Genomic DNA, 27,075 nt, shown 5'->3' on the forward strand with positions numbered 1-27,075 from the left:
TATGTCGATAACACTTCTTCCAGTTGCTTGTAAGGTTTTTAAAGAGATTTTACTAAGACGTTTACCTACTGATTTAAAATCCTCTAAGTTTTAATTTAATTCTTTTTAGGGAGTTTCCAAAAGGATCTGGATTGCATTATGATCTATGTTTTTGTATGCTAAAGAAAGCAAAAATAAAATGTGAGCATCTTTTCCTGACACTGTGTTGCTTAGCGACTTTTTTTGTAAAAGATTTCAGATCAATATCAGTGACAGAATATGGAATGTGACACATATTTACAGAAGATAGTATCCTTTCAAGAGCAATTTCTAATAAAGTTCCAGTGTTGAAAAGCAAACGCCCAGGTGGAATAGTATCTCCTTGTCTCTACACTGTATTTATTAAATGGCTGCTTAATACAATTTGTTGTGTATTACTGGGCCGTCAGTGCCCTTTTTCTACTGTAGCAGTTAACATGCTTTTAAGTCTTTCAAATTTAGACATGGAGTAGTACTGAATATAAGTTTTGAGACCTCTGTAATGTGGGGATTCGGATACAGTTATATATATAAAAAAGACAATAGTATTGTTTTATTAAAAGTTCCTCTGGCAACAAAAGAAGACATAGGCATTGGTTCTTGGAATCAGATACTGTTCACGAAACATAATCTGAACAATAAGGTATTAATGCATCTTTGTACAATAAAATAGACACTAAATCAAAAGAGGCTATAGATAAACATCTAAGTTCTCTATTATTTTTTTTTATTGATATTGGAGTTTATGAGAATGGTTTTGTTCCAATCAGAGAAAAGTCTTTGTAAGATTTTTTATTGGTTTACCCCGCGCATTTTGTGATTGTGAAACCTCGTGTAACCACAGCCATTAGAAAACACTTGCATTAAAGATAGGACATAGTTTTGAATTAAACAAATGAAGAGATATCCCCTAGCTGACCCTACCATGCGTTTGTTCGATGTATTGCCCATATGAATAAACTGTTTTGTCCTAAAGGAACTTTATTGATTGCCTGCAGCCTCTTTTGCAAAACAAGTATTTGCATTTTTCCGTTGCAGCTATCTAACCCAGGAGTCAAAATAAAACAAACTGACTACATTCATAATCACTTAGAGAATAATGGGAAAAACTAAATGAGTTTATAGAAACACTCCAACTGTAAGGTTGATTCCCGACCATAAAACCTAAACGGAAATATATTGTTGAATACAAAGTCTGTACATGATACGAAAATAATTTGAAATATAGACTAATTGAAGACTTATAGCTGAATAGATTACAGAAGTTATTGCTTGATGGCAGTTTGGTTGCTTTTGTAATATGGGAAGTAGCTAGAAACTTTCCAGGATTTCTTGAATTATGTCGAATTGTTGCCAATATTGTGACTAATATATAATTATAATAATAATAATAATAATAATAATAATAAATAAATAAATAAATAAATAATAATAATAACAAACGGTGCATATATATATATATATATATATATATATATATATATATATATATATATATATATATATATACAGACAGAGATCCTAAGCTCTCGTCCGATAGTAAAGGAACGATCTCAGAAGGTCTTCTCCTCCCAGCATGCCGATAGATCCCTCAAGAACCTACGTACCCCTCACACCGTTCGTTCATAACCTATGGCATCTCAGTGACCAAACCAATATTGTCCCTTGAACCAACGTTACCACCGACTACAAACCCAAGCAGTTCGATGACTCCCCGTAACAGCTAAAAATACAATGACTTAGCGACACGTTTAAGTACGAATAGTGATATACATTACGCATTCGTGTACATGAACGTTAAACTTTAAATTCTTTCATAAGGACGAATTACGGGATTATTATTACAATGCACGAATCTTTTTCCGACAATAATAATTGCACTAGATTATAAAAACTCGAACATTTCTTATCATTTAATGCACACAACATATTATTAAATTGCACACATTTGTTCACCTATAAAATGTCTAACCTAGAACATATTATATTCTATCCGATACCATGGAATGTTGTGTCGTAGGTCTGACTTTCAAGAACATTTAGACTAAAGTTCGAAGCATTGAAGGTATTATATAATTTCATCACACTGATAGGATTTTTTAAAAAAACACAGTTTCCATGTTCACATAAAGGTGAAGATCACCTCCGTGAAGGTTATTGGTGCATGTATTTTTCAACACTGTCAGCGCATGCTGTAAAATATTTTGCCTCACGTGCTTTTTGATTTGTTAAAAAAGCAATACCTGAAGTGAGCAGCTTCCTGACAAGCCTCGACTGTACTGTGACAATACAGATAATATATGGACTTTAAGTGCAGTGATCTTGCTCAAATCCACGGCCAGAGAATTTGAGATAAAACATATTCCTCACTGCTTGCATTAGTCAGCCGACTAATAACTACACACACCCTGGAAATGCTGTACGCGGGGAAAAGGTACTTTTCTGTATTTTTTAAACTTACAATCCATATGTATTTTCGTCAACAAAATTTCGTGACACATATATCGTATACCTCCATGCTGTACGTACAGCGTTTACTCATCTTGTTAACAAGATGCTTTTGTGTTTGATATTTCATTTCTCAAATTATTGCTAAGTTATTGTTGTTTCATTTTTATCTATTTTGTATGCACGTTTGTACTCTTCGCAACAAGGAGGATATAAAGGCATCAATCAGTCTTAAGCTAAATATCTCCGCATGTCCGATAGCGAGCACGTGCCGCGAGTTCAAGTTGAAAAGGGTATTGAAGAGTGTTCAGGAGTAGAAGCAAAGAGGTGGACCCATATGCGACTTCAGGTACTCAGTCGAGGAGAGTACCCGATTATTGCGAAGCGAAGGAAATGAATCAAGCAACGATTTCCCTAGTTAATATGCGATTCACTTATTTTGGTAGATATCAGTTTGCAAAACAAATATTTACATTTTCATTCAATAGTACTTAGATAAATTATTGTGGCGCTGGATGGCGACAGGAATTCGATCACACATACGTGGGCCAGCGTCGTTTGTTTGTACAATGACCCTGGGCGATCGCGAATATGTGACAATACAATACAAGGCACACTGGAAGTTCTGTTGGATGTATACTGGTCAGAATAAAAAGAATAATAATTTATTTCCGCAATTAAAATTCCACTCCTCTTAGCTGACGAAAATGACAGCCTGTCCTTAATAGATATGTAGTTACACACACTCTAACCATCCTTAGTCTCTGTCATGAGAAATATTTGGCGCGTATTACCAGTGGCTTTATATTTTCAGCCAGATTTAATAATAGTTCCAAGCGTTTGAAGACAATGGACAACAAAACCAGCCCAGAAAAATAGCTCTTACGTCTGTATCTTTGATGCGCTACATCGTTTTCGCAAAATATTGCCTATAGTTCAAATTTGGGCAGAAACTTATTTCAGATCAGACATATACGTCTTATCAAACGTGTCCGACTAGAGATAAACTTTTGACTCTAATTTTTCTATACGAAATAGCATGAAAGACGATAAAGTAGCAGTTGTCTATAACAAGTAATTTTCGGGTATTGAATGGTCCTGATTTCTTCCAACTCTCAGAACAATTGTTTCAATCGGCAAAGAGTTAAAGTTAATGAAGAATAAGTCCGAAGTGATCCAAGTTGCTGTGATTTAAGATGGTGATATTGGTCAGTTTAACAGTGTGGATTTCAATTTTTTCTGAATGAACGCAAAGTCTCGAAGACCGTTCAAGATAATTATCGCTATGCCTTTCCGAGACTTGTTATATATGGCTGTTGCTAATTTGACCTATGGAAATGCTTTTCATACCCGTTACTCTATCAACTTATGTGAAAATTCAAGACTTTCTAGTGCAAAAGTACATATAATTCAATAGCGTTGTTGAGTTTATATTTGACATCAGCATCAACTTATATCATGTAAGTACAGCCAACATATATCAGTCTGAATTTGTATGCGTGTTATCGTTAAAATCTTCTACGGTATTTACTTCAGTTAGCTATAACTCTTGCAAAGAACGTAGTCTTTACTTTGTTGTTCGTCTTACAACAATAATAATATTGGTACTTTAGAATAAAGAGGACGAGAGTGAAATTACGTGAAACTGAGTTCCTACTATGTTTTTCATTCTCGAAATCATTCCAAATTTTCAACAAATTTGTCAGAAGGTGATGAAGATGTGTGACCTCCCCAACTCCTTATGTTTTGGGGGTTTTTTTTTGTTTGTTGTTATTGTTCTCTGTCAGACGATCGACCGGTGGTATTGCCCGGATCGAGTAACCAATAAAATAAAACATGAAATTAACGGATAGAATAAGAGAGATCTGAACAGAGATATAGAATAGAATAACACGAGCACCCGTGTGTAAAATATAGCAAGTTAGTCAAAAACATAAAATAAAATAGAATATGACACACGAATGATTCACTTTCTCTCAATAATTGAGTTACAAAAAGTAAGCGAAATTCAATTGGCCGTTCTGTTATTCTGATAGAACTATGTTTGAATGACGGATCAAACTCAAACTGGCAGCATGTCCGCATCACCTGATGCTTCCGGTCCTTTCCAAATCACTGCTGGTGGTAAGTCGGCGTTTCCCTATGTCTGTCTGTCTGTCTCTTAACCTCTTGGTTGCAGACTGCGCTCTTTTCCCACTGTGCGATACAGGTGTGGAGCTATTTCCTTCAAAATAAAAATATAGTACCCAACTTAAATACCTGTTCGGTTTTTCTTCTCATGGGATCAATCAATATCCCCTTTTTTTCTGTGTCACATATCGGCTATCGAAATTCAACAGAACTAGTCATGGTTATTTCGCATCCTAATACACACTCACAAGCCTATTAATCATGAATTTACGTCTTTCACGCTGTTTTCGCATTCCAATTGAGACCATGAAATAATTAACCCTCTCAGATTCTATTAATGCCCCTCTGTGGCTATAAATCTACCAGCTGAACTATGCCATTAGGCACATGCTCCTCGATTCTCGGTTGAAAAAAAATTCACAGTTTAATTAGACACGAATTTATTGAATTTGCTCATTGTCCTAACTACGTTACTTTGCTAATTAGCGATTCTTTGACACGCATTATCAGAGATTTATATATAAAATCTCATCATACCTCATATAAAGAATGAAATTATTGTGGTACATAATTTCTATTTCATACAAACAACTGAATCTGAACTTTTTCATATGATACATGGGTCATATACAATTTGAAATAAACTGTATGTTGGCAATTACTTCTGAAATGAAGGAAAAATTGAAATCTGGATCGTGGTCTCACAAATTTTCAGCTTCCATTGTCCCTTGGACGAGTTATTTGAAGAGAAGAGTACATTCTACGGGTCTCAGAACACCACAGATTTTCCCCTTCGGCAGAAAAACGTACCTAATACAACCTCGTTTGGCTTAGATTGTAAGGATTACTACTTTAGCCTCCAAAACTTTTTATCACTCCCATAGAAATCATATTAATCCTCTCTAGTCCACCTTTATTAATAACTATTCTAGAAAATATAATTTCATGACACCTCTTTCAAATAGAATGAAACTATGCATTGTCTTATTCCTCTCAATACTCGACGCAAAAGTGCACGTTATAACAGCCTCTGCTGCGTCACACTTCAGCCATTTGTTTTAGTTTTCCGGGTACATTCTTTGTTTCTTAGTTCCTGATCACATTTGTGATTGCCCTCTCTCTTGTTAACATCACATTTCTGCCGTTTGCCCTCTCTCTTGTTAACATCACATTTCTTCCGTTTGCCCTCCCTTGTTAACATCACATTTCTGCCGTTTGCCCTCTCTCTTGTTAACATCACATTTCTGCCGTTTGCCCTCTCTCTTGTTAATATCACGTTTCTGCCGTTTGCTCTCTCTCTGTTGTTAACATCACATTTCTACCGTTTGCCCTCTCTCTTGTTAATATCACATTTCTGCCGTTTGCCCTCTCTCTTGTTAATATCACATTTCTGCCGTTTGCCCTCTGTCTTGTTAATATCACATTTCTGCAATTTGCCCTCTCTCTCTCTTTAACATCACATTTCTACCGTTTGCCCTCTCTCTTGTTAATATCACATTTCTGCCGTTTGCCCTCTCTCTTGTTAACATCACATTTCTGCCGTTTGCTTTCTCTCTTGTTAACATAACATTTCTGCCGTTTGCCCTCTCTCTTTTTAACATCACATTTCTGTCGTTTGCCTTCTCTCTTGTTAACATAACATTTCTGCCGTTTGCACTCTCTCTTGTTAACATCACATTTCTACCGTTTGCCCTTTCTCTTGTTAATATCACATTTCTGCCGTTTTCCCTCTCTCTTGTTAACATCACATTTCTGCAATTTGCCCTCTCTTTTTTTAACATCACATTTCTGCCGTTTCAGTAGCAGCTGCGCACCTGCAAATATTGACAATTGTTTACCTCACTATGTACTGAATGTTTACTAACAAAAATATAAACATTAAAAAACATTGCGCAGTATGATACTGGATTATTCGTTGAGTCAGATTGGTCAATATTAGCCTAAGACTTTTGCTCATATCATCAGAAATGAAATTAGTGTTTCGGGGCAGTACGCGAAGACTGTGCTGATAGCAATTTCAGTCATTTACTTGATGAGTGGATGAGTGTTGATTTACGCTGCGAGAATTTATTATTCCTCAAGTGCGTGATTTTGGTTGTTGTAGACTTAATACCATTTTCAGCACATGATAGACTACTGTACAGGACACGCGGTACTAATTATATGGGAAAATGAGACGTTGTTTTCTTGATGAAATTTCAGTCCTTTAAATGTCTTGAGCTTGGAACACGCATTACTGAAATTAGCACCTGACTCTATGGTGCGGAATTGAAGACACATGTTTCAAACACATGTAGGTCCAGAAAATGCCGCTGCTCATATCCTTTTCTCTACACAGATGCTGTCATCCAGGTTTCATCTATAATGATAAATATAAGTTTGATCATGAGCACTCAAAAATTTAAAGTTATTGAATTTTTAATACCATCGTGTTTGCCTAGGTTTACTGTAAGAAATGAATTAGTACCGTGAGTCCTTCATGGTGACCAATATATCTGGTGATAGGGACAACTCGATGAAATCCCCAGGAAGAACCACTGACCCACGGGAAGCTAATGACAGGCTCTCTTACTTATCCGCGCTGGGCGATCCCGAGACTCGAACATACGTGGACAGAGGTGAAATGTCATCTGTAAAGGCAAACGCCTTATTTCACACGGCCACCCAAGGCCCCTATGATGTTGGTATGTATTCAATATAATAAAGAGATAAATTAGCCATTAAAGAAAATGACAACTCACGACCACTTCTTGTTTGTTTATGACTGCCACCGGAGGTCATTTTCACTTATCTAACGGATTAGCGACAGCTGGCTTTTAGAGATTCTGACATCAAAGTGGCTGCGTGAGGGAATTAGGTTATGAACCGTGAAAATAATACAGAAATGGAAGCAATGTGCCAACCACTCCCCTCAGGGGCGGAAGCGGAAATAGAGCTAAAGATTGTCATGCGATTTTTAGAACAATATAATATTGCTGAGGAGCATGACGTCATGTGCATGAAACTGAAGATATTATTTGAGCATCATGCTATTCCAAAAGAGTCAAGAACGATCAATTATTGATTATTTTTTGTGTTGGAAAGTAAACTTTGTACTACTAGTAGCAGAGTGTAAAGTTTATCTTAGTGACATGATGTTTACTTTGGATTCCATCGATACCAGTAAGGACTTACTGAGGTCTGGGCGTTTTCTCTAAATATGTGAAAATATTAATCGAATTAAAATCCATTGTATAGATCTGTACCTCTTTCTTTGATTCGCTGTCTCTATTACTGTCTCACTCTCCATCCGCCTGTCAATCCATCAATCTAACAGACGAACCGTGATCATCAGACACCCTAGATCGATAGCCATTATCCTACTTGTACGAGAATGTGTGAGTAATTAATTGCAAGCCACATACCTGCAACAAACTTCATAATGGTTTACTATTGGTTAAGATATTGGGGCGGAAAGCTCATAGATCAAGGTCACAGAAAGAAAAAAGAAACATGTTCCTGCATGATAATTCGTGTTCTAAACTATGTTCTTTCGAGCAAATATGAACGATTTTCACTTGAGTCAGGAAAGAAGCTTATTGCTTTTGGATTTCAGTGGTCATGTTCACAGTGGCACATCATTTCATGGTTTCCGTAGTTAGGAGTACAGTTTCTATGTAGAGTGACTATTTCAGAGCTTTTAAAAGAACAGCACCAAATTGAATTTGTGTGTGTGCGCGCGCGCATGTGTGTTTGTGTGATTTGGATTTTTAACATAGCTTTAACAAGTTTTCAGTCATATCGCAACGATGTCTGCTTTAGGCATGATGTCCCACCCAGTCACATTATCCTGACACCAGGATGACCAGTCCTAACACTAACCTCTTAAAGTTGGGGGCCTAGCGAGGCAGCTGCTATTAGCATTTTTAAAAGTCGTTAGTGTGACTTGGTCGGGGTTCGAACCCGCGACCTCCCACAACCGAGGCGGACGTTCTAGCCACTAGGCCACCTAAGCGGTCCATTGAACTGGTAATTCTTCCTATGAAATATCACCGAAGACGTTTCCAGTATAGATATGCACACTAAGGTAAAGACTAAGGTTTGGAAAATTTGCACATATTCAGCCTAAACTTGACTTTATGCTAATATGCATATTACTATTGCAGCAAGACCTCCCGCGCCCCTACCGTCCACTAAGGAGAAAAAAATGGTGTCCGAATATGACCTTGAAGAAGAAGAAGAGGACGATGAGTACACAGAACCTGATGATGTGGAAGTCATGAAAGTTGCTCCTCAAGCCCCACCAAAGGACAAAGCTAGACAGTTCGGAATATCACTTCCAGGTAATTCTGAGAGAGAGAGAGAGAGAGAGAGAGAGAGAGAGAGAGAAAGAGCGGTTTACTTTTTCAAGTATAATATACTCCAACGAATATTTGTTAATTTCTTTCTCAGTATAAATCTCGTCCAAAATTATGCCAATTCTGAAAATATACTGGTATTTCACAAATTTCATCCAGTTTTAAGATCATTAAAGTAACGTTTGTTATGGCATGGACACTGATTCTTCGTACTGTTGCGCATGATCGCCTTACAGTCTGATATCGTGATCAAGTAAACGTAAAAAAAGTTAATTGCCTTGACTTGTATAAAGCTATTTGATGCTACTCGTAATCCCATACTCCTATCGCATGTAATCAAGCTGATTGTTTACATTTCAAAGGCTGCGTTACAGGCTACATACCCTAAATGAGTAATGCTATATAATATAATAATGGTGTCATGTTATTGCATTATAGGTTAACAAAGAACATGGTATACATCGAAAGTTTTATATGAGGTGGTACATTACCCACCCCTAATGTAATAATGTGACCTACTTTAACACCTACTATACTAAGTATGATTTCCTGGGGATTGTAGCAAGGCTTAATAGTATTTATTACTACCTCAATATGGAGGTTCTAGTCGTTCATGGTCAGATCGAAAAGGGCCGCAATAATCACCGTCAAATGAAAAAAAGGGCCGCAATAAATCACCGTCAGATGAAAAAAGGGCCCCAATAAATCACCGTCAAATGAAGCCGCAATAAATCACCGTCAAATGAAAAAAGGGCTGCATTGACAATTCAACATGAAGATATTTCACCTCGCTAAGTCGAATGCAGCTTTTCTTGACGTTACAAAACCCTCAGTCTAACGACTTTTTCTTTGTGTAAAATATCATGTATCTAACATAACCCTCAGTCTAACGACTTTTTCTTTGTGTAAAATATAATGTGTCTAATGTACGATATATGATGGAACTTCATTTGTAAGATACAAACGTTTCCGGTCTACAACTGTTAAATATTTCAATCTCTTAATGTGAAAGTTCGTGTATAATCAGCAATCATCTTGACATAAGTTTTTAAAAAGGAACCGTTTCCTACTGTAACCTTCATTATACTTATTTCCAAATCTGGTTTTGGACATATTTAATTAGAAATTTTAGATGTATATTGGGTAACCGAATGCTTTGCATTCATTAAGTCGGATCAGCAGGACAGGCCCAAAGGTTTAATGGCGCCCTAGGCAAAGTGTGACTTTGGCGCCACCCCTACCCAGAGAAAAAAAATTCACTTCCGTCTATTTTGGCGTCCATTAGTGTCTGGCGCCCTAGGGGACAGGTAGACTTATATTTTAGCGAATCTAATCATCGCTAAAAATAATTGTCTTGAATAGGTCACACTTAGTGGTAAATTAACTCCCTTGAATTATGTCCCTTGTCATATAAGTAGCAAGTCTTTAAACCATGATGACAATAATATTTATTGAATGGCTAATTATTCAGTAAGAGAATATTTTCCCAGTTCTGAGACCCCCGTAGCGAAACAATAATCACCACTATCCCATTTTAATTTATAAATGGATATAGATTAGACACTCGGGAAAAATTATGTAGCATTCTAAATAGAACGGACATAATTTTCGACTTGTGCTGATATTGCTCTGGAAACAAAGATATATCTGACTGAGTTTGCCTGAGCAGTAATAGATATGTCAGTATAATATTTCAACACTTACGCATACTCTTGCAGATATCGCTTTATCTCACGCGAAACATCTCAGGAAAAAAAATCGTCACATCCACCACTAAACAAAAATAAATCCAACATAAAAGTAGAAAAGCAACAAACGGGTCGAGTCAGATTTTTATAGTGTTTAAACTTGATATTAAAAGGAGAGATGTTCGTTTTAATTGGATGATTAAGTGTTTCGTCTACATCACACCTAACGAATCGTTCCCTTGGTTTTCTGTTCATATTATTTTGCGGTGCAGGATAGACTTGTTGCCAAGTCCCGGATATTCCCGGATGTTTCAGACTATAATGTCAAAACCTTAATCAATAAAGTATTTTTGTTTATCTTTAATTGTACAGTATCCAATTTAGTGTTTATCTTTAAATTAAAGACCACATTCAAATATCGTGATGCATATTAGTTTTAAATTGAGTAAAGAATAAAATAAAATTAAATTATGCACTTTAATAGTTAAATAATTAATGGATTTAGCAGCAGAGAGGGCAAACCCACCAATTTTTAGAAAGTCCTTTTTTTAAACTAAAGTCTCCTACGAAAATGAAACTATAAGGTCAATAACACCAAACCGAAGCCTCTAACTAACCGAGAGTTTCTCTAACTGGGTTAGTTTGGTTTGGTTACTGTATATTTGTCATTAGTGTTTTTTTTTTAAAGTATGCACGCGCTTTTACCCGCCGTGACACTTATTTGTGGTCGCGCCCTCTCTGCTGCTGTGAATTAGATCATTATATATCAATTATATAACACCAGCTATGAAATCTTATACAGCTAGATTAGCTCGAGAGTGACTAGAAGCAATTAAGAAATTTCTTGTACGTGATTCTGTCAGGCGAAAATTACAAGAACGTCAGGAATCTGAAGGTGAATTTTCAGAAGGTGCAGAACAATTATTTAGACCTGTTACAAAGGCTACCAAAGGCCTTCTTCCTTCATTGGAGCAAACCGCTAGAGCAAACGGAAAAATGGCAGAAAGAACCAAGAAAACAAACAAGATTCTACAAGAGCTTCCAGTTGAAATAGCTACAGCTCAACCACAATTACAAAAAGAAATTCAACAAGTAATCGATAGCGTTGATAGAGTCCACCAAAATCAAAACTAGAACAAAAACCACCAGCTCAATTTACCAAAAAAGGTTATGAACTACTTCAAAAGAATGCTGTAGCGATTGCCGCAGCAGGATATCAAAACCATGATAAATTATTAGATCAAAATACCGCTGATGTTCAAGAAATGAATTGGGTTCCTTTCGTATTTCGAGAATCTCGTGGTATAACTAGAATCACTCATAAATACAAGGATGAATTTTAAAAAGATTGAGAAACAAGACCAAGAGGTTTAAAAATGTTCCATTACCAGGAGATATATTATCATCAAAGAACTGCCATTCGGTCCACCTAGTATTGAGGAAGAATTTTATGATGCACCTGATACCAGCGCTACTGGAAGTGGTTTTTCTACTCAAGGAAGTGGTTTTATTGCTTGTCCTAGCAACGTTCTTTCTGACGTAGAGCGACTAGAAATTCTCATAGGATGGAAACGTGCTGGAAATAATTCTCCAGAAATTATTAATGGAGCTGCTGATATTTGTCGAAGATTCTTTACAGGCGGTATCATCGACATCGATGTTTATCGGTCTCTTATCGATGAAATCGTAGATGGTTTCTACAGTGCTTAGATAAGTAAGTAATAAATAAGATGATAGTACATAATGCTCAACATGGACCTGTAATGATCAGGGTGATGAATTCGCGATTACCTGCTTATGAAGCGATTTACGGTGATAGGCTCGGCGATGTTGTTCATGGCTATATTCAGAAGGATAAAATAATCCAAGAATAATCCACGAATAATATTTAGAAGTCCTAATAATAAAATGTTCTAATGAATTCAAGTTTTAGTCCCGACGAAGATTGCAAGATGGAAGGCGATGACGTATGCTGTAACATGTACTGTGTTGTTCTACAGTTCCTTGTAGAAATACAATAATTAATCCTCTGGTTTTGGAAATCCAGATAAGTTTTTTTTAAAGAAATGTCTTTTGTTCAAGAATTATGTATGAGCACAAAATACTTCCAGAGAAACGAATTAATCCTTAGAATCCGAAAAATTAAAACAAAACTAAAAAAACTAAAAAAATTCAGTACCTGTCAAAACAGACGAAAACAACTTAACATCAAGTGTTTAAAAACATAAAACTCTGATCTTCTCTCTCTCTCTCACTCTCTCTCTCTCTCTCTCTCTCTCTCTCTCTCTCTCTCTCTCAACATCTCTATTAATACTAATTATTTCGCAATTTTGGAAATGCCTAATTGAGAAATAAGGGATCACGTGATCATGTTTACATATAAAAATCATGTAGCCTCTGTATGTCCTTGATAAGAACCAATCATTTTACTCCAGAATAAAAGTTGTTTAATTGACCCCTCAATCAAGGCCAGGAACTAAGTCAATAATAGAAACAGTGTTTCTATTATTAGGCATTAATAGAAAGATTCAGATCAAACTGAACTTTCTGGAAAATATCAAATTCCAAGTAAACAAAATTACATTACATTGATATGTAAAGAAAATAACAAGATTCCAAACTCCACAAACAAGCAAATCAAATCAAACACAAATTAAATCAAATATAAATTAAATCACATATACGTAACAATATCATGTTTTCTTGTATACGAATCAGTTAAGAACATACCGCAATATGTACCACGGTATACTTCAATTATACTAGGGACCAACAATGTTTTGCTCTGAGGCAGAGGCCAGCCTAACAGTTTTAAAACTATTTCTGTCTTTCAATACCTGAAAAATATCTTTCTCTGATTTATAGCAAAAAAACTCAATATTATATCAGTTCTGTTATTTGCAAGAACAAATTAATTATCTTCAGATAGAAGAAACGAAAACATATTAGCTCAAAATAAAATCGCAGCACCCTTTTCCGAAAGTTAAATGGTCAGTACATTATGGTAGATAAATTTGCTGTGTGTATGTTAATTGTTGTTCAAGTTGTAATCTAAAAACTGTAACTAAATCGACATAATTAAGGTTATAATATAGCCGACACCTTGTAAAATGCACTGTGCGGATATCAGAGAGCTTATTGGTTGCAATAGGATGCCTACAATTTACTATCTGCACTATTGATATAAAAGGCATGGATGCCAACACCCGGGAAAGATATTTATCAGATAGTCTCAGTAAACATAAAACATGCACACTCACCAAAAGAGAAAATATTTAGTGGACATGAAAATAACGTGAAAAAAGATAAAACAACCACCGTCCTGAAAAGCTTAGTCTTACGAAAGAAAATACATGCACTGAACATAAGCGAGTAAGTAAATAAAAAAATGACACTTTTTATTACAAAATTCGGATTTGGCCCGAATGTCTTTCACAACATCCCATTTATCCACCGCAGTATGATACGTGACAAGTTCAAAACGTGTGATTAAGGAATCAAATATATATTTAAAACAGTCAAATTAATTTGTGACAACTAGTTTGTAAAAGAAATAATTTTTTGGGATTTATTTTGTCATGAAAAATGAAAATATGCTGTTAATATCATCTAATTCGTCAAAAACTTTATTTGGTAAATTTCGTACATTTCTCACTGACGAAAACTACCGAAATTCTGGTACAGTGAATAGATACCGTGATTTGTGTCAACTGTCAGCTGATACAACGGTAATAACGGTAGTGATTGTGTGTTCTCTGCATATTATCAGAACAGAATTTCGCCTCGTTGTAATTATTCTTGAGGACACGATAATTACTGAGAAGAAATGGTGCCCTAAATTATGTATTGATTGGTTCATCATGTTTATAGGTATGCATGCAGGAACGGCTAGAACTTTACATCCTGTCCCTGAGCCGAAGGAAGCGGTCAAGAGCCCAACGTCTCTCAAACCGAAAAAGCCCCTACCCGCAGTCCCAGTAGAAAGTCCAAAAGAATTCCAAGCTGACAAGAGGACATCCAGCGGATACAGGAAGGTGGAAGTCCTGTCAGTCTATTATAACGAAGAAGATTTAAATGAGTATATCCTGGACAGCAGTGACAATGCTGAGGCTCAGAGGTGAAGTAGAATTTTGACAAGTGTTGCTTTTTATTATACGCTCGCTACAAGGCTATTAATTATTGTCCGTCCGCCTGTCTGTTAACTAATACTTTCGTTTCCGTACAGTAAAATCCAGTGATCTACCTCCACAATCACCAAACTTAGTTGACGGCATGTACTTGCGGTACAAGAAAAATCTCAATGGTCAAGGTCACTGTGATTTTAAAAAAATAGTTTCCTTACGATATAAGGTTTCTAATCTTTGTGGCTGTCTCAAACATGGGCTAAGAAAACGAAAGCCTTTCAATTTTTGGAGTCAAAAGGTCAGAGTTTATGGCCATTGGGTCTCAAAGAATAATTTGTATTTATAATCATAAGAATTCCAGTTCTCTACCATCTACAGTTGTGGATAGCTTGCACTTGAGACAAGGTAAAATCTAGAATCAAAAAGAAAAATAATAAGGTCGCTTTGACCTTACTTTGGGGGATAGTTTGCATTTGGAGGAAGGAAGGGGTCTGTGGATTTTGAGCTCAAAAGGTCAAAGATCCAGTTAGCCGTGACTGAAAGAGGAAAAAAAGTGTTACCACATAATAACATTAGTTCTATATCACAAACCTGGATGAAACATTGTGGATGGTTTACATTTTTCGTTAAGAAAGAAGCCAATTGATTTGGAGGTCAAAGGTCCAGGTCACTGTTACGTGAAGAATAACTTGGTTTCTGCACACAAATCTTGGTTCTATACATTGAGGGCTATAAAACATGGGGTGGTGGTATAAGGTGTCGTTTACGGCACTAGAAATCGGACATCCTGCTAACTTACGTTAAGAAAGGTTTCTTCGATTAACAGCGAAGACATAATGATTCACCAGAAGGTATATTATCCAAGGGTGTCTGTTAAGCTTGTTACAAAATTTAAACAAACCACCGAAATTTTCAACCTCTCCAAATCCTACTGTGGGTGTTTGGTTCTCCCCATGAACCAGCTGGCACAATTTTGAAGGCTCGTCCCTTTGACTTTGGCCCACGCCCACCCTGGAGAAAGTCTTGCGGACGCCCATGATGTTATCGACTTTGTTGCAATATGCATTCAGGACTACCACAAAGTATTAAAATCTTTTACAACGAGGATGTAGAATAGCATGACTTAGAATATATTAAAGTCCAATCGAATGATTACTATATTTTGGGATTTTACCCTTTCATGAATCGAGCACATGTCCAGTTGTTACTCAAATACAGCTAAGCAGTCACTGTTGAGAGTTTAAAATATTATAATGCCTGTTGAGAGTTTAAAATATTATAATGCCTCATTATCAAGGTATATTCAAATTTATATATAGTACGGTTTATATTCGTTTAAGATATGGGTTGTATAGTCTGGTTTAAGTTGGTTGATTTGATATTTAGACTTTTTCGGGACAGCTTATCTAACTAACGATGCTACTATAAAGTTGTGTGAAGGCGGTTCATTGTGACGACTGTACATGCTAACTGGCAAACTTCTTGGCTTAAGAAATATTTTCGAAACACTTAGTCCTAATTGTCAAACAAACATTCGCTGAAATCTGTCAAATCTATACCCGAGGACGTACAAATGCAAATGCAAGTACCATACATCCTATATTAGCATGGGTGCCCGAACATAGGGGCGGGGGGGCCAACTGCCCTCACACCACCCCGAATTTCACCTCTAGATGTTTTGGCCTACTTATGTAAAACTGGATAGCTGACCATTACATGATTGGTCACACACACACACACACACACACACCCCAATATAATTTGCGGGCCCTTGTATGTTTGTTACAGTATCTGCTTTTCTTTTCAGGCTTTTGAAGGGCAAACCTCAAGGTACATTTCTCATTAGAAATTCAAGCAGTGGTCCGTCAGAAAAGGTATGCATCAAGCATATAATTATTTTAGGATATTTACAACATAAAGCATATAATTATATTAGGGTGTCTACAACATAAAGCATATAATTATATTAGGGTGTCTACAACATAAAGCATATAATTATATTGAGGTATTTACAACATAGAGCATATAATTATTTTAGGATATTTAAAACATAGAGCATATAATTATATTAGTGTATTTACAACATAAAGTATATAATTATATTAGGGTGTCTACAACATAGAGCATATAATTATAATGAGGTATTTACAACATAGAGCATATAATTATTTTAGAATGTTTTCAACATAAAGCATATAATTATATTAGGGTGTTTACAACATAAAGCATATAATTATATTAGGTATTTACAACATAAAGCATATAATTATATTAGGGTATTTACAACATAAAACATATAATTATATTAGGGTATTTACAACATAAAGGATATTAAAATAATAAGGTATTTACAACATAAAGCATATAATTATTTTTGGGTATTTACAACATAAAGCATTTAATTATATTAGGGTATTTACAACATAAAGCATATAATTATATTAGGGTATTTACAACATAAAGCATATAATTATATTAGGGTATTTACAACATAAAGCATATAATTATATTAGGGTATTTACAACATAAAGCATATAATTATATTAGGGTATTTACAACATAAAGCATATAATTATATTTACAACATAAAGCATATAATTATATTAGGGTATTTACAACATAGAGCATATAATTATACTTGGATATTTACAAAAGATTTACCCTACATTTAAATCTCGAACGACATATGTAAATAATTACAATAACGCCATTGTCGTGGATAATGCGCACTAATGCATACATCGTAGACACAAATTTGTCTGCAGCTTTATGGACTGGTCGATCAATGTTTACGGCGTATTTTTTATTCGTGATATCAAACTAACAGCATAGATTGTGATCACCTTCGCTAGCCAAGATGTTCTGTTCTGACAGGGTTTATTACTAAAAAGTTTTTTAGTTACTATTCGCATACCAAGGTCAGGCGAGGGGCTCCGAGTGGCCGAGTGGTCTGAAACTCCGGATCACTGCCATCTCACCTTTGTCTGCGTGGGTTCGAGTCCAAGGCTCGGCTAACGTTGGTACGTGGGAAAGCCTGCCAGTAGCTTCTCGTGGGTCGGTGGTTCTTTCAGGGTTCTTCCTCCACTAGTTATACTGGCCGCCATATATAGCCTATCTTGTGCTGAAAAATGGCGTTAAACCCTAGAACAATAACAACAACAAGGTCAGTCGAAATAAATTTATTAATTACTAACGAGCGTCCGATAGTCAGAACTGATGGGGGGGGGGGGGATTAAAACAGCGTAAAACTTCTGTATGGAATACGGCCCGACAACGTTGGTCTCCGCTGTCAGATAAAAAAAGGAAAAAAAAGCGGAGACCAACTTTTGGTCTAATGGCAGACTGTGATCTGCTGGCGCGTTGTTTGACAGCAGACATGGGCCATAGCTATTCGCAGGTGAAGAGCGTTATGGAAGGGGAAACATCGATTCTAAGACGCTTCTTTGTTCTTTAAGTTTGGAAAACAAGTTTAGTGTTCTCGGTATACTGAAAGGTAGAAGTGAACAAATAAATCCGGTTGTTCTGCACATAATCCTGACATACTGTTGTTAAGCATCAACGAGGAGTAGCTTATTACACATGGTACTAATTGTATGGAAAAATGGGAACCAGCCTGGAAACGGGTGAACATAACATTGAGTATATATTAGTTTGGGTGGTCATGATTGGTTGATAATGAAAGTTATTTTGTAGGAAATATAATCTTTTGAGAGCATATTCTGGTTGTAACTGAAAAAAATAGAGACGTTATTTTTTGATGGAATTTCAGTCCTTTAAATGTCTTGATTTTGGAACACTCGTTACTAAAATTAGCACATGACTCTTTGGTGCGGAATTGAAGACACATGTTTAAAACACATGCAGGTCCAGAAGATACCGCGGATCAAATCCTTTTCTCTACACAGAAGCTGACATCCAGGTTCCATCTTTACAGATAAATATAGGTTTGATCACGACCACTAAGAAATTTTAAGTTATTAAATTTTTAGCATCACGGTGTTAACAAAGGTTTACTATGAGAACTGAATTAGTACCGTGAGTCTCTTACTTGCAAGAGTCGATAGACCTCGAAAATGAGATACCGTCTTTAAATGAGTAGACTTCTTTGCACTAATCATCTGTAGAATGATGGTTAATAAACATTAAGGAAAAAATGGAAAATTTATGTTTCTAAGTATATAATGAACATGAAATACACAGCTGCTGCTCATACATCAGGAAATGGTACAAGTCATATATATTTCTAGTCCGATAAAACAGCACACACACACACACACACACACACACCAACCTGTGCTGATATAGATGGACACTTGTGTGTTTTCCGTACAGCTTTGTATGCAGCAAAATTGCACATTCTAATGAATAGTGACATCAGATCCTACAATCGTCCATTGTATCAACACTGGTTTTAGGCGCAGGGGTGGGGGTGGGGCAATTTATCATTCTAATATTCATCATGCAAGTGTGAATTTCCAGTTAACCAAATTTTCGTTACATAAAACTAGAGTAAAAGGCAAAAAATAAATACTAGAACATGTCAATATAAATAACTGAATCACTTTCATACCATACACACAAGACATAGCGACCAGACCAGGAGAAATAACTCGTCGATGACGATGATGATGTCTTAAAAGAAGATTCTCGTGATAGAATGCTAGGTGAAATTTAATTTTGAAAATATCTTGATTTAAACTTAAATCAAAACCTCAAGCAGGCATTCTCGATTTCCTTTCAGATAGTTGCACAATGTAAGAAAACAGTATCACACCTGTATAGCATTCAATATAAGCACCCATTTCTAACAAATCTGAACATATGACAAAGACAACGACGACGTTGATTATGAAGATGGTGATGATAATAGTCTTGTTAGAGTCTCCTTTTCGTTCATTCAAAGATAAAACATTTTGATTAAAATGTATGAAACTATTCCTGATTCTGAAAATTTATGAAACAATTCTTGATTGCTGAAAATGTTTGAAACAATTCCTGATTGCTGTATTTAAATAGGAACTAGGCGGGCATCAGTAGCCTCCATTTATTTATCGACGCAAGCGTGTTATTCTAAGGCATAACAGTTGGTATTATATGGGCTTTCTTGCGCATTGTCTTCTCTTCGTCTGCTTTGGCCACTGTCATTTTCGTTTCTTTTTTTATCTCTTTCTTTTCGCCTATAAATTGCCATTCACATGCATCACGTTTCTGGCAGCGACGTCAGCAATTGTAATGCTTTGTGTTAAAGTTTGTTGTTTTGAAGTTTTTTCTAAAGTTATATCAGTTGCTGTGTTCAGTTAAAATGTTAGGGTAGTTTATATCCTGGATTGTCCTGTCTCTCCCAAACAGCACAAAGTTACAACATGTTCTCGTTGAAACGAGACGCAGCTTCCCGCGAAATCTCTGCTTTCCATGTTTCGTGTCCTTTTTCTTCTTTCTATTACGATTCCTTTGTTTATATCACCTGGTCTAAATGCCTATTCATTGTACTTCATTACGAGAACTTTATTCTAAACAAATTTGAAACAGTTTTTAATCCTTTACGTTTTCTAAACGTTTCAATAAATTTGTTAATATCAGAATTTCTGTTGGCCAGTCGTTGGGTAGTGAATAATAGGCTAGTTATCTCCCCTCTGTAGCCAATTAACAGTGACATGCCATCTGTTAGAGATAAGCATGACCAATTAATCATTGTGTTGGATAGTGTCCAATGCCTAGCTGATAAGGAGGAACTTTCCTCGACGACAGCTCAATTTAGATTGACTTAAAAGGTAATCCGCTCCCATTTATGGAGGGACCTCTGCCTTTAAACATTGACTTAAAAGGTAATCCGCTCCCATTTATGGAGGGACCTCTGCCTTTAAACATTGACTTAAAAGGTAATCCGCTCCCATTTATGGAGGGACCTCTGCCTTTAAACATTGACTTAAAAGGTAATCCGCCCCCATTTATGGAGGGACCTCTGCCTTTAAACTTTGACTTAAAAGGTAATCTGCTCCCATTTATGGAGGGACCTCTGCCTTTAAACATTGACTTAAAAGGTAATCCGCTTCCATTTATGGAGGGACCTCTGCCTTTAAACTTCAATGAGAACTGATTAGTGAGAGGTATTGTTTAAACAATATTTAGGTCACTCCGTCTGAAAGAAAACGAAAACTTTTCGACACAATACTTAGAAAGAGTCCTATATTCAAATTCATTTTTTGCACAACAGTGGTTTAGTTATCTGTTTGATGTTATCTTGTAGATCAGTAACTAGATGCACGAGGATTGAATTAATTTAATGATCTCATATGTTGATAAACTGTGTATAAATGCTGCATACATATTAATACTTGCATTTGCATTGAATTAATAATGTCAGCGCGGTCGATTACAAATGAAGCTGCTTCCTTCTCCGCAAATAAGTCATATGCTTTCAGTGCATTGTTTTGAAAAAGATTTACCATTATTATGTAAGATTATAGCTAATGTTAACACTGAGATTGAAAATTTACTCCCACCACGATCATGAAAAGTTGGAATCCCATAAAAACCGAGGAGATAACTAGCATGCATCTAGGTAACCGTAACCTGTATTTGAAAGCCTCACCAATAATAACTAGCAATTTAGTGTGAAACAGCTAAAAAGCGGTCAAGTTTTGGCGGGACAAAAACTTTAAAAATTCTTTATTTCAACATTAGCGTCAATTAAGCATACAACAAGTGCTGAATCACAGCAATTTTGTACTTTGTATCAGTCCTAATGTACTCTTTTTTACCCCAGGTACTAGTATATCAGTCCGATGAAGGATTTAAACAAATGAAGATTATAAAAGAGGTAATTGTAGAATTTCTGCATGTAAATGATCTCTGTATACGAGTAGAATATATATATATATATATATATAGATATATATATATATATATATATATATATATATATATATATATATATATATATATATATATATATATATATATATATATATATATGTATGTATGTATCTTCTTTTCCTTTTTCATAGATAGCATATTCCTTTATTGACATTTACTTATTTATTGTTATTTTTATTTTCCTTTAATTTAGACATTGTCGTAAGTTTGGATAATTCTTCTCAGCGATAGACTGTAAATATGTATTGTTCTACACTTTACGCTTTGTATATGTGTTTGTCTCTGTATATGTATTTTATTGTCCCCTGGGGAAGGCCTTGCTTTAGGTCGCAAAGTAAGGGATCTGTCATTTTCCTAGCACCCAGCGCCGATTTCGAACTTTTGAATCATTATACATATTTAGAATTACTCAGATTTTCATGAATCGATATTATTATCACTTTAACAATACGGGAAAAGAGATTATTTTGCCAAATTACATCTTAAGAACACCAGAAAAACAAATTTTACGTTAATGAATGCGCACGCCTGCACACACACACACACACACACACACACACACACATATATATATATATATATATATATATATATATATATATATATATATATATATATATATATATATATATATATATATATATATATATATATATATATATACGTGTACAGATAAATATGTCATAAGCAACGTCACATAGATTATTGTAATGCAAATTACTGTTTTACTGTCTGTTTTGCAATAGCTGACAAAATCTGAACTTTGTCTTTCAGGGCGACAAAGTGTGGTTGACCCCAAACGAAAAGTTTGACAATATTGTCGAGCTATTGGAACACTATAAAAAGAACAATTTACCAACCAGACAAATGAAACTTCTTCATGGCTATAATAGATAACATGATGTCACCAGGCGTTTCTAAAACAATGAACGCAGACAAAATAAGTAACATCGGAGGCTGCTGAATTAGAACTAATAGTTTTGAGACAGGTGATTTATACTGAATCATTATAGTCCCAGAAATGCCTATATGCCAATTCCTGGCATTTTCGGTGTCAATCTCTGTTCTTTGATTTGTCTCATTTATCACAACTACACAACTTGTGTCCATCAGTTTATTTATATTGACAGTTTACTGCATTTGCATGGGAAAATATGAACGAGTTTTTCGGATGGAAATACTGCACGACCTTGGGAGTGCAGTATATCCATCCAACAAAACTAGTTTGTTTTTCCAATACAAATGCAGTAACCTTCTTATTATCTGCTCATTTTCTTATTCTACCTAAGGCTAAATTATATAAACACAACTACGCTACACGAAATAAACTAACTGAATATATGCCGTATTCCAAACTAAATACACAAGCGCAGATTCATCATTAAACAACAACAGCATTATTAATGCGCACATAACTCCGCCCAGATAAATTTGAACTTAGTCGCGCGCTAGAAAAAACTTTCGAAAGAAAATGGCGTTTTGGTCTACTTAAAATTGAAATTTGGAGTCATATTGTGAAAGAATGCGCATTGCAACAACTTTTCCATTTGATCTGGAGTGAATAGATTTTGGTATTTTTGTCGATTCTACAAAATTTCGTGATTATGACCTGGATTTATCTCTGCCAATTCTACATGAAGTATATCGGATTTCAGCAGCGTGTTGACATTTGCAAGTGTGTTTCTGTTCTGTCATTGAATGTTTGAAATCTTAATGTGGGAAAAGTAGTAACTCTTTCAATAGCACTTATCAAAAAGATGCTATGGAATATAATGTATATTTCATTTTGAGTGCAGTAAGGAGGATGTAATTGCACTTGAAATATAGTCGAAATTACAGTACAATTTCGAAAAGTGTAATCAAGCTTTAGAACCAATGACATGACTCATGTAATTCGGATTTGCAGTACTAATATAAAAAACATTTTGAGGAAATTCAGGATGTAAAACTGTAAGTATATTTTTTGTCATTCGTATTGCCAGCTAAAGAAGACAGTTTATGCCTTGTCACTTGCATGTTATTTGTAGGGCCCTAACAATTTAATGAAATCTGTCGTCTATCGCTCGCCTAAATCCGAAACATTGTATCAAGAAAGTTAACGTGGAATGCGGCAGTTCATGGAACATCTACTTTAGTTCATTCAGAAACACATTTAATCAACCAAAATGTAAAGCGCCTACTACGTGAGTGTACATGATTTGTTTACAAAGTAGTTCCTAATACACTATTGTGCACACGTGAGTGCAATATGAAGTGCACGCGAGTGCAATATCTTAAAATACTGAACGACTCTGACAATATAAAGTTAAAAAAATGAGCATATAATAAAGATAGATATATCCATGTACTGTCTGAGATTGAGACCGAAATAACATTGCACGCAATCATGTTGTTTCCCGGAGACATCAGTATAATTTTGCAAGGTAAAAGTTACGTTTCGGTTTTCTAAAACATCATGTTTAAAGTTTGATTTAAAACAAAGAAATATTATAATTCATTGTATTACCCTTTAACATATTGGTATACACCTTTCCATAGTTGTACATATTTGTAAAGGGACTAATTTTGCCTATTATTGCTCTCTCTCACTCTCTCTCTCTCTCTCTCTCTCTCTCTCTCTCTCTCTCTCTCGCTCTCTCTCTCTCTCTCTCTCAAAGATTGTTTAGAGATCTCGCATTAAGACGTCCAGGGCATCAAGTTAGCTTGAGTTTATTTCGACTAAAGTTATTTTGAGGAGGAAGGGGCGGCTACTGTATCCAGCTTCTTTTTTTTTTGTTGTTTTTTTTTGTTATTTTATTTTTTTATATCAACTGAAATAAATTCAAAAGCTTCAAATGCATGTTTAATATAATGCAATGCCGTAGATTAGTACTGTGTAATGTGTTTTTATATGTATGTATATATATGTAGGTAGATAAGTATGTATGTAAAACCATTTCATGTCTGAAAATCTGATATAATTTAAATATTTTTTCCTATATTGTCTGAGTCTCTTTTTTCTCAAAGTTATTTGTACGTCCCAATTTTAAAATATGAAAATATTAATGTCAACTCCTGATAGGCGGTTCGTAATTAGTTTTAAAATAGGAAAATATCGATGTCAGCTCCTGACAGACTGTTCCTATTCAGTTTTAAAATATGAAAATACTGATATCAGCTCCTGATAGACTGTTCGTAATCAGTTTTAAAATATGAAAATATTAATGTCAACTCCTGATAGATTGTTCGTAATCAGTTTTAAAATAGGAAAATACTGATGTCAACTCCTGATAGATTGTTCGTCATCAGTTTTAAAATATGAAAATACTGATGTCAACTCCTGTTAGACTGTTCGTAATCAGTTTTAAAATATGAAAATTTTGATGTCAGCTCCTGCTAAACTGTTCGTAATCAGTTTTAAAATATGAAAATATTGATGTCAACTCCTGTTAGACTGTTCGTAATCAGTTTTGTAATAGGAAAATACTGATGTCAGCTCCTGACAGACCTCGTAATCAATTTTAAAATATGAAAATATTGATGTTAACTCCTGACAGACTTCGTAATCAATTTTAAAATATGAAAATATTGATGTCAACTCCTGATAGACTGTTCGTAATCAGTTTTAAAATATGAAAATACTGATGTCAACTCCTGATAGATTGTTCGTAATCAGTTTTAAAATATGAAAATACTGATGTCAACTCCTGTTAGACTGTTCGTAATCAGTTTTAAAATATGAAAATATTGATGTCAGCTCCTGATAAACTGTTCGTAATCAGTTTTAAAATATGAAAATATTGATGTCAACTCCTGTTAGACTGTTCGTAATCAGTTTTAAAATAGGAAAATACTGATGTCAACTCCTGACAGACTTTGTAATCAGTTTTAAAATATGAAAATATTGATGTTAACTCCTGACAGACTTCGTAATCAATTTTAAAATATGAAAATATTGATGTCAACTCCTGATAGACTGTTCGTAATCAGTTTTAAAATAGAAAAATACTGATGTCAACTCCTGACAGACTTCGTAATCAATTTTAAAATAGGAAAATATTGATGTCAACTCCTGATAAACTGTTCGTAATCAGTTTTAAAATAGAAAAATATCGATGTCAACTCCTGACAGACTTCGTAATCAATTTTAAAATACGAAAATATTGATGTCAACTCCTGATAGACTGTTGGTAAACATTTTAAAGAATAAATAAATGCTAAGAAAGTCAAGAGTGAAATTATTTGCCTCGTGTGAACGTAAATTCAGTGTGAATGTAACCAGTGCGCTAGACCACAGTTCTCTCATATTTCAAAATAGCAAGTACTGGAAATTATTTTGAAGAAAGAGTATGATTATTCATGTATAGTCAAACGTGTCTTAAGCGGCTTCCCGTAGAAAAAGTTCAGACTGACCTTTGTACAGAGGTGACCTCCGAATGCAGGTTCACATTTCAAACTTTCTTCTTGAATAGATAGATACCAGTGATCAAGGATCATTATCGTTATTATTACAGGTATTATTATGATTATTATTATTATTATTATTATTATTATTATTATTGTTGTTGTTCTTGTTGCGAGGCAAGAAGCATAAATTCCTAATGAAGAATTCTTCTTGAAAAGGGTTAATTTGTTCACGTTTTCGCTGTGTTTTTTTTTTTCTCCTTCATATAGGACGTTTTTGCCGTTAAATACGGTAAGGAGGTAAACAGCTTAGCTTTTTGTATGAGGAAGTCGGCTATCTCAAAGGCACATACCTATGCAAAACATTGAAAGTGTCAACATAAAAACTGACACGTCACCTTTGTTAAAAGATTTGTCATGCCATTAAGTTGCAACGCTGTTTTAATCACGTATTTGCTTTCAAATTTGCACGAGTATCCATCGCCATCTCCGCATTCTTGGAGACTGGTAAAGCTTTCCCTGAAGCTTTAGAACCCAACGAAGACCTTATATTAAATAGTGACTATAATGTTGGTCCGTTACATATTCTTGGATTAAATAGAGTAACCTAATGATTGGATGCCTCAAACATGGATCTGATATGTACAATGTCACTGTTCGTTTTTCTCGGAACACAATGCATTTTGCGCAGATGGATTTATGCAGAGACGTCTATTTTAATTATTTTTGTGTTTGTTTTATTTTTATTTTTTTTAAATTACACACCACATATTCTGCAGTATTTGAAAGCTGGATTTGATTTTTGATATTATAAACACGATCTTAATTCCTATAGAAATTGCTGAATATATAAACTTTTGATAAACTAAAATAAATTCTGAGTAAAATTAGTTCTCTTTTCATCTTATCCCATGAAAACATTTACTACGGTCATCAGCGTCCTCACCTCTCACCCTTCCCCCAAACAATAATTTAAAAAATCAAGGGTTGGTAAGAAAGACAATTTTCCTCAAGGATTTATCCCAACAACGAATTTCTAAGCAATATGGTGACAGTATTCAAATCCTTAAA

General features: G+C 35.0%; 1 protein-coding gene across 4 annotated transcripts in view; it reads left to right on the plus strand.

Annotated features, from left to right (window-relative positions):
- Positions 1–26,894, plus strand: part of LOC149794740 (uncharacterized) — a 94,187-nt gene extending 67,293 nt beyond the window's left edge. For all 4 annotated transcript variants that reach the window (XM_089964357.1, XM_089964359.1, XM_089964358.1 and 1 more), the window contains exons 8-12: positions 8,742–8,918; positions 14,492–14,738; positions 16,553–16,619; positions 21,512–21,565; positions 22,396–26,894. In XM_089964357.1, coding sequence (XP_089820483.1) covers positions 8,742–8,918; positions 14,492–14,738; positions 16,553–16,619; positions 21,512–21,565; positions 22,396–22,518 — 668 coding nt within the window. In that variant the 3' untranslated portion in view covers positions 22,519–26,894. The remainder of the gene's footprint in view (positions 1–8,741; positions 8,919–14,491; positions 14,739–16,552; positions 16,620–21,511; positions 21,566–22,395) is intronic.
- Positions 26,895–27,075: the final 181 nt, after the last annotated feature.

Source organism: Sinohyriopsis cumingii, chromosome 7 (genome assembly GCF_028554795.1).
Source record: "Sinohyriopsis cumingii isolate HCF-2022 chromosome 7, ASM2855479v2, whole genome shotgun sequence".
Classification (NCBI taxonomy): domain Eukaryota; kingdom Metazoa; phylum Mollusca; class Bivalvia; order Unionida; family Unionidae; genus Sinohyriopsis; species Sinohyriopsis cumingii.